Raw genomic sequence first — 15,645 nt, forward strand, 5'->3', positions numbered from 1 at the left:
TCAGACTGGGGAAGAGCAGTGTGGTTTCAAAAGTGTTAGAGGATGTGTGGATCAGGTGTTTGCTTTGAAGAAAGTATGTGAGAAATACTTAGAAAGCAAATGGATTTGTATGTAGCATTTATGGATCTGGAGAAGGCATATGATAGAGTTGATAGAGATGCTCTGAGGAAGGTATTAAGAATATGTGGTGTGGGAGGTAAGTTGTTAGAGGCAGTGAAAAGTTTTTATCGAGGATGTAAGGCATGTGTACGTGTAGGAAGGTAGGAAAGTGACTGGTTCTCAGTGAATGTAGGTTTGCGGCAGGGATGCGTGATGTCTCCATGGTTGTTTAATTTGTTTATGTATGGGGTTGTTAGGGAGGTGAATGCAAGTTTTGGAAAGAGGAGCAAGTATGCAGTCGGTTGTGGATGAGAGGGCTTGGGAAGTGAGTCATTTGTTGTTCGTTGATGATACAGCGCTGGTGGCTGATTCGGGTGAGAAAATGCAAAAGCCGGTAACTGAGTTTGGTAAAGTGTGTGAAAGAAGAAAGCTGAGAGTAAATGTGAATAAGAGCAAGGTTATTAGGTACAGTAGGGTTGAGGGACATGTCAATTTGGAGGTAAGTTTGGAATGGAGAAAGACTGGAGGAGTGAAGTGTTTTAGATATCTGGGAGTGGATTTGGCAGCGGATGGAACCATGGAAGCGGAAGTGAATCATAGGGTGGGGGAGGGGGCGAAAGTTCTGGGAGCGTTGAAGAATGTGTGGAATTCGAGAACGTTATCTTAGATAGCAAAAATGGGTATATTTGAAGGAATAATGGTTCCAACAATGATATATGGTTGCGAGGCGCGGGCTATAGACAGAGTTGTGCGGAGGAGGGTAGATGTGTTGGAAATGAGATGTTTTAGGACAGTATGTGGTGTGAGGTGGTTTGATCGAGTACGTAATGAAAGGGTAAGAGAGATGTGTGGCAATAGAAAGAGCGTGGTTGAGAGAGCAGAAGAGGGTGTTTTGAGGTGGTTTGGTTACATGGAGAGAATGAGTGAGGAAAGACTGACAAAAAGGATATATGTGTCAGAGGTGGAGGGAACGAAGAGAAGTGGGAGACCAAATTGGAGGTGAAAAGATGGAGTGAAAAAGATTTTGAGTGATCGGGGCCTGAACATGCAGGAGGGTAAAAGGCGTGCAAGGAATAGAGTGAATTGGAAAGATGTTGTATACCGGGGTCGACGTGCGGTCAGTGGATTGAACCAGGGCATGTGAAGCGTCTGGGGTGGGCCATGGAAGGTTCTGTGGGGCCTGGATGTGGAAAGGGAGCTGTGGTTTCGGTGCATTACACATGACAGCTAGTGACTGAGTGTGAACGATGTGGCGATAGGAATGAATAGGGGCAGACAGTATGAATTATGTACATGTGTATATATGTATATGTCTGTGTGTGTATATATATGTATACGTTGAGATGTATAGGTATGCATATGTGCGTGTGTGAACGTGTGTGTATATACTTGTGAATGTGGGTGGGTTGGGCCATTATTTAGTCTGTTTCCTTGCTCTACCTCGCTGACGCGGGAGACAGCGACAAAGTATAATAAAAAGAAATATATATATATATATATATATATATATATATATATATATATATATATATATATATATATATATATATATATACACACACACACACACACACACACACACACACACACACACACACACCCCAGCTTTGGATACTGAGGCATTGTTGAGAAACGTGAAAGTTTTCAGTCATTACGACAGTATGGTTCAGTGAAGTTTTTATATGAAGATTCGTTGATAGGAAAGCAAGAAGTAGGATATCCTGGAGAAGTATGTGTGGCAAGTAAGTGTGTTGCAGCCAAGTTACCACATGGACTGGACGGTTCCAGTAAACATTCTAAGTCAATACTGTACTGCGATTTTTTGTGGATGTTCCACCAAGTAAAGATATTAAGATAAAAGTACTGCCTCATTGATGTTCAATGAATCTTGACTTAATTTAGAAATCAAGGTACAGAAAACCTTACGACATTGTTAATAAAAGAAGTTAACAGGAGAATGATGAGGTAAAGCTGATGAAAACTCTATACGATTGAGGGAAATGTGAGACCATAGTTAAGTCTGAAGCCCATTTAACACAGTAGATCCCCACAGTAGAATGGCCAGAAAAAGTACTTTGTATTCGCATTTTTTTGTTTTAGAATTACATTTCATTTCAAAGATTGTTTCTTTTTACTTTAACCCATCCTTTGGTATTAGTTTGTCTTGTCTGTAGTCTCTGGAACTAATGATACATCATGACCAACACCTCCGACGAGAACCTGATGTCATCATCATAAGTAGTTTTAATGAAGAATGAGACATGACAGTGGATCCAGCATGTTAACTTATGAGACGCAAGGGATCTCGAGACGGAGATATTAAACATAGACTACAATGTTACTCTCAGTTAAACACATCATCTTTTAGACAATACAATTCAGGCCTAGAGCGCCGTTGATGAGCACAATGTCTTACAAACCACTTCTGAAGCAGTCCATCCGTCTCTCTCTAAGGGAGAGTTCTGTCATTATATATCATGTATGTTAATCTTCATTATCATCACTAATGAAATCGTTAATGCCTATAGAATTGCACCTAACATAAAGTATTCACAGAAAGCATAAAACACCCTTGAAAAACTCATTGATTTGTTATAATTTTATTTGTTTTTTGAACATATACTTTGTAGAATTGGTATTTAGGACACCTGGTCTGAAAAACAGTAGCTCTAACGTTGTAACCTCAATTATCCAGAAGCAACATGTAATATTAGTCACCTAAAAGATAAACAGATTTACTCCGCAATATTTCTTATTTCTTGGAAAAAAATCCATTATTTCCTGGAGTAAAAAACCTGGACTCAGGCTCAGATGTTGGAGAAGTGTCTAGTTGATATATGGATAAATCATACAGAAATCACTTGTCACATGAAAGTTTCTTCTCCCATATATCATGCAAGAAAATTACTAGTGGCTTTGGCACGACAGAAATGTGAAAAGAAGAAACTTTCTTAGCGACGTGGAAGAAAGATGAATACCTTCCCGATTATCATTCTATTTCCACAATTTTCTTGTGAACTTTTGGAGCTGAAGGATTACAACTTCCATCAAGCAGATGAAAAGTTTCCATTTTATGAGGACCAAAAGGTTTTCGTCAGTCACATCATGTGCACCAGACGGGATCGTATCCCATGGAGTATTACATGGGTCGTCCACAACGATGTTGTTTGTGTCTGGTTAAAGAAGAGTCACCTCGTCACAGGTACTACGAAGCAGGGAGGAGATACTTACCTGGTATTACATTACCCACACTTGCCACACCACCACGCTGGTGCGAGTGGTGCACGTCCTGCTCCTGGTGACCAGGTTTGAATGCTCGTGCCTCGGCCGAGAGATTACTTAGTAAGGAAGAACTCTTTTTACCAGCTATGTTTCCTTACATTCACAGTTAATTTTCTGCCTGGTTACTGTTACTGCAGTTTACTCTGTGGACAATGTTAAGTCTGAAGGTAGTTGGTTAACAGAAGGTAAAGCTTAAAATTATTTAGCCAGGTTTTCGTACGTTGGAAGGTTGGCCATCTCTGTGTCTTTATCGTCATCTTCTAACCTGTGGAGACGAAGGCAAGAGTAAGAACTTCTGTGGATCTAACGTTACTCACAATATATCAGAAAAAAAATGGTACCATAGTGATTAAGAATGTATTAATTATAACTTGCTGGACATCGAAAGCTTTCTAATTGTAAACTAATTATGAAGATCGTTTCACCGAATATCTGCATCTATACGTATGTGTGGATAATAGATAACAGTACATCTAGCGTGACCACCCTCACCTAGCAACAGTCAAGTTTCAGTTGAGGTATGACCTACATATGTTGTTATCCAGACACACCAGCTTAGCTGACACCCTGTGGGACAGACATGTGGCTGAAGGTCGTACCTGGAAGTATGATTACGGTGAGAATTCTCGAGGTCAGCGATGGTGTCCGGCAGTGAGGCTCCAAGCGTCTCGTGCAGGAGCATCGTACCCGCTCCGGCTACGAAGGCCCCTAGCCCGAACACCAGCGACGGCGCCGACGGATACAGCGGCCCCTGTGGAGGAATGTGTCTGTCAGACTACAAGTGTCTGAGCAGAGGTCTTCCAACAACCTGCGTGCTTATTCTGATGCTGATATTGTTAATACATAATGACTTCTTCCCTTCGATGTTGTTTACTCCGACGCTTCTATCGTTGATGCAAAGTTCATTTCTTCCTTTTCAATTCAAACACCGTTTTTAATCCCGTTTCATAATCGACGTGAGTAATTACTTGTTTGTAATTCTCTATTTGTACTGTACGGGAAGGGGGTTGTTCGCTCGCCCGGCCCCATCTCTTGTACGTTCTCGACACAACTTCTTATATTTGTATATGATGTATCCATTAACTGTCTTCAGCCATTTTATTTTATTCATTTGCCACTCATACTGAAACAATACTAACTCATAATGTATTTCTTAACAATACTAATTCATAATATAATTCTTAACAATACTAACTCACATTTCTTAACAAGTTTCTAATTTGATTTCTTGTTATGTCCTGGGAGAACTGTTGACCGTCTACTGTCATTAATCAATTTGAAAACCGTAAAGGTAGTGATCAGATCACCCCTGACCTCTTCTCCAAGTTGAGCATACTTCAGGCCTCTAGCCTTTCCCCCTACACCATTATTTTCTTTAAATCCTGGTACCATCGTTTTTGTGGTGACCAAACTTGAGACACATATTGTAGTTTTGACCGTATGTAGGGTGTGTGTGAATACCTTGATGAATGTTTCCTTGTTCATGAACTTCAGTTCTAATATTCGTTGGCAGACAATTTATATCCTGAACCATTACCTTGAGGTGGGACATGTTAGGGACGATATTGACTGCCAAGTTTTTCTCTCACAGCTTTCTGCAGCTTATGTCTTGCTGGATGATACTCAGATCGAAGCCTTTATTCACTGTAAACCATCCTGACCTTACATTTGCTCGGGTTCAACTTCACCAGCCATGTATCCAACCATCTATGAAGTCTGTCATGGTCCCCTTGTAAGCTGGGGTAATTCTCCATAATTTTCATTTCCCTCATGACCTTTGCCTGACCTGCGAACATTCACATGGATCAGAATGAGTAACTGTCCTAGAAGAAAACTGTGGTACTCCGGTGGTGACAGCTAACCAATTTAAGGAAGCTCTACTGATATGTTTCCCTTATTCCCTTCCATTAAGGTAATCTTTTATCCTGGCTAGTGATGAACTTTCCATGTCATACAGTGTGAAACGCTTTCCCACACACAGTCCAGTGTAATTCTTGTTTAAATTACCTATTTGTATTGTACGAGGAGGAACTTTTCCACTAATGGGGCCTCATCTTTTGAACATCCTGAATGTTGTCCACATTTACCACATACTCTTCCAGTTAACTCTATTCAGTCATTACTCTTAAGCTATGAAATATTTTTTACTGTTTTTTAACGTTTCTTATTTCATTCTACGTTGTGTCCTCTGGTTGTCCTATCCTCATATCTTTCGAAGTACTGTTCACTGTCTACAATGTGTGTGTAATGACCTATTTATTACCTAATTGTAATTAAGCATTTGTTCTGCATGGCGAGGGAGTTTTACACTCGAGGGGCCCCATATCTTGAACACTCTTTACTATCATACAATCATTTGAATTTACGTATGCTGTCTGCATAAACCATATCCTCAGTCAATTTATTCCATTCATTTGCCTCTCTTATATTATAGATGTATTTCCTTATTTAGAAGCTTTATACGTGATTTCATGTTAGGTTCTTTTGTTGCTTTATCTTTACATCTCTAAAGTACTGTTCAATTTCCACTTGGTTGATATCTTTTAAAAACTTAAAGGTTGTGATCAGGTCATCCCTCAGTCTTCTCTCTTACAAAGTGGGTAGATTTAAATCCTTCACCCTTTCCCTGTAGTTTAGCTCTCTTAATTCTGGCACCATTTTTGCTGCCTTCTTTACGAGCGGTGACCAAATCTAAGAACCATATTCTATTTTTCGATCTTTTTCGTAGCTTGATGAATATATCTTGATCCATATACTTGAAAGCTTTTCTGATAATTGCCAGCAGACTAATTGTCTGCTTTGCTGTTCTCTTAATATGTGACTCGGACATCAGGTTATGAGCGATATCCACTCCCTCTCACACACAGAATGCTGAAGTTTATTTCCTGCTGGATCGTAATCATACCGAAGCTGTCTTTGGTTTTGTCCCATCCTCATTACTTTACATTTTCTTGGGTTGAATTTCATCACCCACGTTTCAGACCGATTTTGGAGTCTGGTCAGGTTCCCTTGTAAGATGATGCAATCTTCCTCGCTTTTCACTTCCCTCATGATCTCTGCATCATCCGCAAACATATTCAGGTAGGATTCCAGACCTTCAGGTAAGTGTGTGTGTGGGGGGGGGGTTTGGTTAGAATATCAAACTTTATGTATTTTTCGTATGGTAACAGAGCTTTTCTTTCTAAAAAATGTGTTCTAAGTGCAGACTAGAGATAACAAGATCCTGTTCCAAAAATGTTGCCCATTGCTGTCGGTCTTTTGGATATATAAGCGATTCTGCTTCCAAGGATGACACTGTGGGAGTCCATACGCTTCCCTCCTTTCCTTTCTTCTCGTCTCATCCCTCACCTCTATTCCTTACTTCTTTACCTCTTCTTCTTCCTTATCCTTAACCTTCTTTATCCTCCAAATATTTCCTCCAAATATTTCTTCAAGTACAAATATTTTTCCTGCAGCTTTCTCTTGAGCAGTTATTCCGTGGATGATGTGTCGTCACTGGGAAGGGGAAGCACCTGCTATACCAGTAACTATAGTGTCTCATCCTTGTCACGTGATGTACCCGCATTACTTTCAGGTTAGGAAAGCGATAAAGAAAAATGCTTCACCACCACAAACTATCTGCTGTTTATGTAGAGAAAGACAGATATCTCTATCAAACCCTGATGTCCCCTGGAAGTGGCTTCAGCACACGAGGATCGTACACAACAATAACAACAAAACAAAATGAAACATTTATTAGGAGACCTACCAGCATCTCCGTGATGAAAGGTGAGCTCATGGAACCTATCCTGGAGGCCACGGTGGCGCTGCCGATACCCTGGAGGCGCACCTCGGTTGGAAAGAGCTCCATACCGTAGAGGTATATGGCCTGGAAGGCGGCCCCGATGCTCATCTTTCCCACCATAGCCAGCGTCATTACCATCCACTGGATGCCTGATGGAGTCAAGCTTGTTAGTCTGTTACTGTGGTTAGGCCCTAAGAAACTTTCCCAAGTATTATGGTTACACTTGAGCCTCCTTGTCTCCTGCTAAGGTAGGTGACCTACAGCTAACTCAATCATTCATCATGACCTTTGATATTGGTTGATAAGACTGGCTTAAGCTGAGGATGGTGAACAGCAGACAGACCCGACCCTGATGTGGATACCAGTACCTGTGGCACATGACTAACTAGTAAGAAGAAAAAACGTAATATCCACCAAGCATGTTCGTCCGTCTGTCTGTCATTAAGTATATTCTCGTTTACTTGTGGCAGGTAATAAAATGTAAGTAGGCAACTTTTATAGATATCATAATTACAGGACATAGGATCCCATACCATTATTATAGGCCACAGAATCACAAACTCCATATTTGGAATAATTTGGAAAAAAAATCAGGCATGTATACGTCATACTTAGGAAGATGTGGATCACTTTGCTTCTTATGTTGGTCGCACTTGACAAAGCAAACATTTGCCAGTTACGTAGAACCCAGTGAGCAAAGTGTCTCAGTATATTGATCATCACGCTTCGCAAAATTTAACATATTCGTTATGTTGATCACAGTTGATGAAGACCAGAACATTGTCGTGATGATCATAGTTAAGAAGCTACATCTGCCAAGTATTCATCTCTACAGTTAGGAAGAAATAGCAGAAAAATGTAAACAACGTTCACCATGTTGATCATGTGTGTACATGAGTACAGTTCATGGTAAGATCTCAACCAAACTTGTGATACTTCACATTCGACAACAACGGGAGTGTTTAGGGTAGGTTCTGTAGCCTGAACAATTCTGAATGTCTTACCTGACTTTCCTTAGATGTACGTTCTCTATCATCGTCAATAATAGTGATCAACGTAACATTATAGACAGAGTGTTATGAATCGTCTCTAAAGTCGCTGAAAAGTACATTGAAAACTGACAACTTTTTTACATTCAATAAAGTAAATCACAAACATCTTTTCGAAGTACAAGAAAATACAGTTACCAGGACAAATGGAATGAAACTTAAAGCTAAAAGTTGTAGTCCGGACGTGGGAAAAAGCTTCTTTTCCTATCGGTGTGTTGAGCACTAGATATAAGTTACCGTCAGCTGAAGTGAATGCTAAGACTATAGATACCTTCAAAAGTTGTTTAGACAAATGTTTTATAGATTTAGGTATCCTCTGAGAAAAGCACCAGAAATGAACTGTATAAACGGCAGCGGTAACGGGGACACTTTTTAGAAGGTTGATGTGCAGCAGCGGGGGAGTCGGTGATAGCTTAAAAACTACTGAGTGGAATTACATTTTCTTGTCAAGTTGAAATCTTTTTTTTTTTTTTCTTTTTTACCCAACAACACAGTTGTAAGCCAGTCAGGCCTCCTGTTGTCTGTCTTTCTCATGTAAAGTTTCTCACGTCTCTTGAGGTTGGGTGACCAAAACTGAACCCAGTATTCAAGTTAGGGACGAACTGATGAACAGTAAAGAATAATGATAATTTCCCTGGACTTAGAAAGGAAGGTCCGACTGAGGAACCCAAGGAACCTTGTTCGCTCTTTTCCCGCGTTAGCGAGGTAGCGTTAAGGACTGGGCCTTTGAGAAAATATTCTCACCTGGCCCCCTTCTCTGTTCCGTCTTCTGGAAAATTGAAAAAAAAAAGAAAAAAACGAGAGGGGAGGATTTCCAGCCCCCCGCTCCCTTCCCTTTTATTCGCCTTCTACGACACGCAGGGAATACGTAGGAAGTATTCTTTCTCCCCTATCCCCAGGGATAATATATATATATATATATATATATATATATATATATATATATATATATATATATATATATATATATATATATGTATTCTTTTTTTATTATTATACTTTGTCGCTGTCTCCCGCGTTAGCGAGGTAGCGCAAGGAAACAGGCGAGAGAATGGTCAAACCCGCCCACATACACATTTATATACATTCACGTCCACACACGCACATATACATACCTTTACATTTCAACGTATACATATATATACATACACAGACATATACATATATTCACATTTACTTAATTCATACTTGCTACCTTTATTAATTTCCATCGCCACACCGCCACACATGAAATAACAATCCCCTCCCCCCGCACGCGCGCGAGGTAACGCCAGGAAAAAGACAACAAAGTCCACATTCGTTCACACTCAGTCTCTTGTTGTCATGTATAATTCACCGAAACCACAGCTCTCTTTCCACATTCAGGCTCCACAAAACATTCCATGGTTTACCCCAGACTGACAGCACGTCGACCCTGGTATACCACACCGTTCTAATTCACTCTATTCCTTGCACGCCTCTCACCCTCCTGCATGTTCATGCCCCGATCGCTCAAAATCTTTTTCACTCCATCCTTCCACCTCCAATTTGGTCTTCCACTTCTCTCGTTCCCTCCACCTCTGACACATATATCCTCTTTGTCAATCTTTTCTCACTCTTTCTCTCCATGTGATAAAGCCATTTCAATATACCCTCTTCTGCTCTCTCAACCACACTCTTTTTGTTGCCTTTCTTCTCTCTTAGCCCTTTCATTACCTACTCGATCAAACCACCTCACACCACATACTGTCCTCAAACATCTCATTTCCAACACATCCATCCTTCTCCGCACAACGCTATCTATAGCCCACGCCTCGCAACCATATAGTATTGTTGGAACCACTTTTCCTTCAAACATACCATTTTTGCTTTCCGAGATAATGTTCGCGCCTTCCACACATTTTTCAACGCTCCCAGAACTTTCGCCCTCTTCCCCACCCTGTGACTCACTTCCGCTTTCATGGTTCCATCCGCTGCCAAATCCACTCTCAGATATCTAAAACACTTCACTTCCTCCAGTTTTTCTCCGTTCAAACTTACCTCCCAATTGACTCGTCCATAAACCTTACTGTACTTAATAACCTTGCTCTTATTCACATTTTCTCTCAGCTTTCTTCTTTCACACACTTTACCAAACTCAATCACCAGCTTCTGCAGTTTCTCACCCGAATCAGCCACCAGCGCCGTATCATCAGCGAACAACAACTGACTCACTTCCCAAGCCCTCTCATCCACGACAGACTGCATACTTTGCCCCCTCTCTCCAAAACTCTTGCATTCACCTTCTTAACAACCCCATCCATAAACAAATTAAACAACCATGGAGACATCACATACCCCTGCCACAAACCGACATTCACTGAGAACCAATCACTTTCCTCTCTTCCTACACGTAAACATGCCTTACATCCTCGATAAAAACTTTTCACTGCTTCTAACAACTTACCTCCCACACCATATATTCTTAATACCTTCCATAGAGCATCTCTGTCAACTCTATCCTGTGCCTTCTATAGATCCATAAATGCCAAATACAAATCCATTTGCTTTTCTAAGTGTTTCTCACATACATTCTTCAAAGCAAACACCTGATCCACACATCCTCTGCCACTTCTGAAACCACACTGCTCTTCCCAATCTGATGCTCTGTACATACCTTCACCCTCTCAATCAATACCCTTCCATATAATTTACCAGGAATACTCAACAATCTTATACCTGTGTGTGTGTGTGTGTGTGTGTGTGTGTGTGTGTGTGTGTGTGTGTTTGTGTTCCCACTAGGTGAAGGTACCATCAAGACCATGTAAGACAACTGGCATATAACAAGAGATTTTCTGTACCTGAAGGTATGAACACCACCGCCAGTATGACGGTGCCACACACGAGAAAGCAACCGATGATTGGCCACTTCCTTCCAAGGCGGCCCACGATGGGAGCCATGAGAGTGTAGCTTGGGAGCTCCACCAGGCCTGACAGGGCCATATAGATGAAGGGATCCGCACTATAGTTGATGGCGTTGAGGGATAACCCATAGTAGATCAATGATACCATGAAGAACATGAGACACATTACCAGCGAAATGGAACGCAATTTGGGGGTTCTGAAGAACAAGTGCAGTATACGGTTAGATTCACATTTATATACAAAAGTAGAAAACATTTCATGGATCTGGAAGATACTGTTTCATCAGAAAACACAGCATATATGACAAATTTTCAAAAAACATTGTTATGAAAATGTAAGGTTAACAAAGACTAGGTGTGACCTGAGGACATCTACATATTTTCAGGAAACATATGAAAGTGTACGATGCGAGTTGCATGCAGTAATGACTCATTTTTGCAGTGTAAAGCTTTACAGTCTGTGCAACTCGCTGCTCTTATTGCCGACAAAGAAAGCTAATTGAAAACAAGACTGTGTCTGCATGATAACTGAACAACAGCACACGACAAACCTCTGGCAACGAAATCTTAGTAACTAGTATAATGACAAACCATTCTCCACCGAGTCACAGTCTGTAGGAATATGATATTAGAACACTAAATGGATAGATGGAAACTCAGTCTAACAACTCGTTTTTTTTTTTTTCTGTTGCTTAGATTAAGGCAAGGACCCTTAAATCATCCACTACATGCATGAAATGTATCGCTGGTACGTGGAGTAGATACAGTAAGTACCCCGTGACTTAACGTCACTATGTAGTTCTTAACATCATTATACACTCTCGGTCAGCCTTAACAAAACACAAATTCAAATCTGGTGTTCCATTTTGGTCCTAGAAATGAACAGAGGATGCTAGTTAAGACGACGTGCCTGGAGTCATGCTATAAATCCAATGAGAGGCTAAAGATAGCCGGAAGTCCCACATAGGTTTTGAAACTAAGGACATCAAGCAGCAGCAGTAGGGAAAACACCTACATCAACAAGAGATCTAGGAGTTATGAACTATGTATTAATCTGAATGGTAGCAACAGGTTCATCTTTATGAGCTGTGAGCGTGATATGTGTACACAAGACCATCAACCACTGAGGAGTACACTGGTCGAAACAGAAGAATTGGTAGTTAGCGGGTGGAGTGAGTGAGGCCCCGACTGGTCGCTGCTTCAGCTGGTAAAGTGAGAACATTGGAAGTGAGAACATTTTTTCCGAGGTAGTCTATCACGAACACAAACTTTTTCGCTGACCGTCGAAGGTGCAAGATTATTCCTCAATGAAAACTTATTTTCTCACCAATGAAAATACAATAAAATCAAGTCTGTTGGAAACTTTATTCGCAGTAACACTTACTTAGAAGTTCAAGTCGTGTGATGTATGATAATTATTCATTATACATTTACTGACACCGTAAGTTGAAGGACTTGCCTGAAGAGTACGAACAATGTGAGGAAGTACCGCCATAGCTTGTTCCTATAGTTTGCCAGGTTGCCATGCTCGTCCCCCGCTGTCTGCTTCACTTTGGTCGACTGAAAATAGCGAATGTTAGTCGACAGAGTACGAGATCTTCATTTACTTTAGTTGATTAAATCAAACGAGGATGAGACACAGCAAGAAGATATGACTATTTCTTCAAGAGTACACTTGTACTACCAAGCTCATGCTTTAAGATGGAGGATAAACAAAGTGAGTGTATTATGTGGCATCTAGTAATTATGCAACAGCCAAACTAGAATACGACATAGTCTTAAATACAACATTGAACACAACTACGATAACAATATGTGACTCGAACGGTAATTCCCTCATAGGAACTGTTGCTGTTGGACAACATGTGGATTATGGATACAACTGCTGCATTATGGCGTGAGGAGAGATGATGTGTTACACAGAGATAGACAGGCCACACAGATCCAGGGTACAAGCCGGGTGGTCCGACCTTAAAGCTAAAAAGAAAAAAGAAAGAAAGAAAGGAAAGAAAGAAAGAAAGAAAGAAAGAAAGACCCTCTTGTAAACAGTAGCAGAAGAGGATAGCAAAGCAAAGGCGATCTCCCGACCCTCAACTCCCTCCCACACACGCCGGCAGGAGAACAGGTAGAAAAAATACCTTGCAGGATTAATAAGCCTAAAGGAAATTTATATGGGAAAGTCATAAGGCAGAATGAACATGTCATACATCCCCTCACCAACGACATGCACCCCTTCACATTTCCTTATAGAAGCAATACTAAGGATAAACTTGAGCTCCAGCTTCTCGACTTACCTGATCTTGAGAAATGATGCGGTAATTCTCAATTACTCCCTGAAAGCAGATGACAGGTTGATCAATGTTAGTATGATATTGCAACATGGCCAGGGAGAGACCAGTGGTTGAGAAGGTAGCATGATGTACCACTGCTTTATGATGCCAGATTAAATCAATTATTCAATACCGGAGAGTGACAAGTGATGATCAAGCCTAATTTTGAAGATGATAAGAGTGTTGCTGTGAGCTACATTCTCTGAGAGGTTATTCCATGCATCAGTAAAGTCACTGGTTAAAAGATATTTCATACAGTCCAGATTAGCTCGATGACCTATTAACCTATTTCCTCTCGTCGGTAATGCTGGCGCTACTGTAAAGCAATGTTCATGACGTTGTTGAATTCTTTAAGTATTTAGAAACATTCCATTAATTTGCCCTGGAAGCGCCTCTTGCTTAGGGAGAATAAGTTTAATTCTCGCAGTCTCTCTTCATACGTTTTGTTACGCAAGGAGGGAATCAATCTAGTTGTTCTTCGCTGCACTCCTTCCAACTTATGAATGTTCTTACTTAACTGGGGAGGGGGTCCAAAACTACACTTCATATTCGAAGTGTGGTCTTACTAGACTTAGGTGTACTGACAATACCACATCCTTGCTTTGCTACGTAAAGTTTCTGTTAATAAACGTTACATCCTATTTGCTTTCTTGGCAGTTTCATTGTAATGTTGGGAGAATTTGAAGTTATTGGAGACAGTGACCCCTAGATCTCTCACACTAGGGGTGTCCTTTATCTTGTGACAACTGACATTGATTATCATAAATGGCATTTTTTCATATACTAGACCATTCAGCGATTCTATCTTGATCCTTTTGTGATCTTAGTCTATCTTCTTCAGTTAATGTGGCACTGCCGATCCCTGCGTCAGCTGCAAATTTGGAGCTTCAGTTATTTAGCCCAACGTCAATATCGTTAATATAAATGATTGGCCTAAGTACGGATCCCTGGGGTACTTCACTAGTGACTGGTGACTACGGTCATGCTTCCCCATAGATTTCGACTCTCTGCTTCCGATCACGTAACCAGGCTTCTATCCAATTTCCTATGACACCAGTAATGGTCAAGGCCGGAACTTTGTTCATCAGTTCAACGTGGGGGACTTTATTAAATGCTTTCTGGAAGTTCAGAAATCTGAGGCGCGAGTGGGGAAAAGAGCGTTAAAGCCATTCGTCAACAGGGTTCACTCTGAACATATTGCATGACCAAGTGCACGTATCAATCGTTTTTTCTTTATATTTAGTACAGAGGTACGTAAAATATATCCTATAACACGAGTAGTTTCCCCTACAGTGGTGGTGCATTTTCTTGGTCAGAAGGAAGAAGGTTTGAAATATTTAGTGGCATAAGCCTGATGGAAAATTCGTGGGTTGATCTGTTGCAATGTAAACCAGAGTCAAGTGGCAGGCTCCTAACAGTGTTTTGCAGAATAGGTCGCATGGGTGCTCACAATCACACAATGGATAAACCAATGTTATACGAAAGCATTGAAGTAGTTGTTGGTATGTTTTGGTGAGTGAAAGAAGAATGATCCTGGACTGAATAATGAGTGGATATCTCTTGTTGTCCAAAATACACTCCATCCTTACACCAGGGAGAAATGTGTCTGCATTTGTTCTACAAACGTTGAAGGATGAGGAAGTGTACAACCCAGCCAGACAGTCATTGTGTTACCTTCTTCTGGATGGTCTTCATGAGACGGTCAAGTTCTTCAGCAGGTGGCAGGTCGACGTTGTTCCAGCGGGCTGCTCTCTTCAGCACCTTCTGGGCTCGCTCGAAGTGCCCATTTACGATCAACCAGCGTGGAGACTCGTCCAGTAACCTAGAAACAACGTCATCAACAAACATTATTTACGTATCAACTTCTCGTAATAATTCTGTCAGTAATATTACATTAATGTGATGTTTACCGTCGCCTGTTCTATAGTTTGAACTCACCATAAAGTGGGGAAGAAAAATATTGCAGGGAGGTTGATAGCCAGTTGGAGCCACCTCCAGTCCCGCAGCAGGTAGGCCATCCCGGCCCAGATCATGGTGCCCACCGCCCACGGGAAGACCAGTACGATCCCCACTAGGGATCGCTGACGCGGATCACACACCTCCATGGCTACGTCCCACGACCGGGGATGTCGGAAGGATGAGGTAATTATTGTTGTCATTAAGACGACTAAGATAAATCATGAGTTACATCTGTCTGAACACCATGGAAAGATAAACTC

General features: G+C 41.1%; 1 protein-coding gene across 1 annotated transcript in view; it reads right to left on the bottom strand.

The window, feature by feature from the left end:
* Positions 1-2,683: 2,683 nt before the first annotated feature.
* Positions 2,684-15,645, bottom strand: part of LOC139764651 (organic cation transporter protein-like) — a 57,534-nt gene continuing 44,572 nt past the window's right edge. Inside the window, exons 7-13 of the mRNA XM_071691510.1 lie at positions 15,365-15,533; positions 15,101-15,248; positions 12,556-12,656; positions 11,034-11,293; positions 7,130-7,314; positions 3,981-4,132; positions 2,684-3,646 (exon numbers count right to left, since the gene is read on the bottom strand). Coding sequence (XP_071547611.1) covers positions 3,580-3,646; positions 3,981-4,132; positions 7,130-7,314; positions 11,034-11,293; positions 12,556-12,656; positions 15,101-15,248; positions 15,365-15,533 — 1,082 coding nt within the window. The 3' untranslated portion in view covers positions 2,684-3,579. The remainder of the gene's footprint in view (positions 3,647-3,980; positions 4,133-7,129; positions 7,315-11,033; positions 11,294-12,555; positions 12,657-15,100; positions 15,249-15,364; positions 15,534-15,645) is intronic.

The sequence above is a fragment of the Panulirus ornatus genome, chromosome 50 (genome assembly GCF_036320965.1).
Source record: "Panulirus ornatus isolate Po-2019 chromosome 50, ASM3632096v1, whole genome shotgun sequence".
Taxonomy (NCBI): domain Eukaryota; kingdom Metazoa; phylum Arthropoda; class Malacostraca; order Decapoda; family Palinuridae; genus Panulirus; species Panulirus ornatus.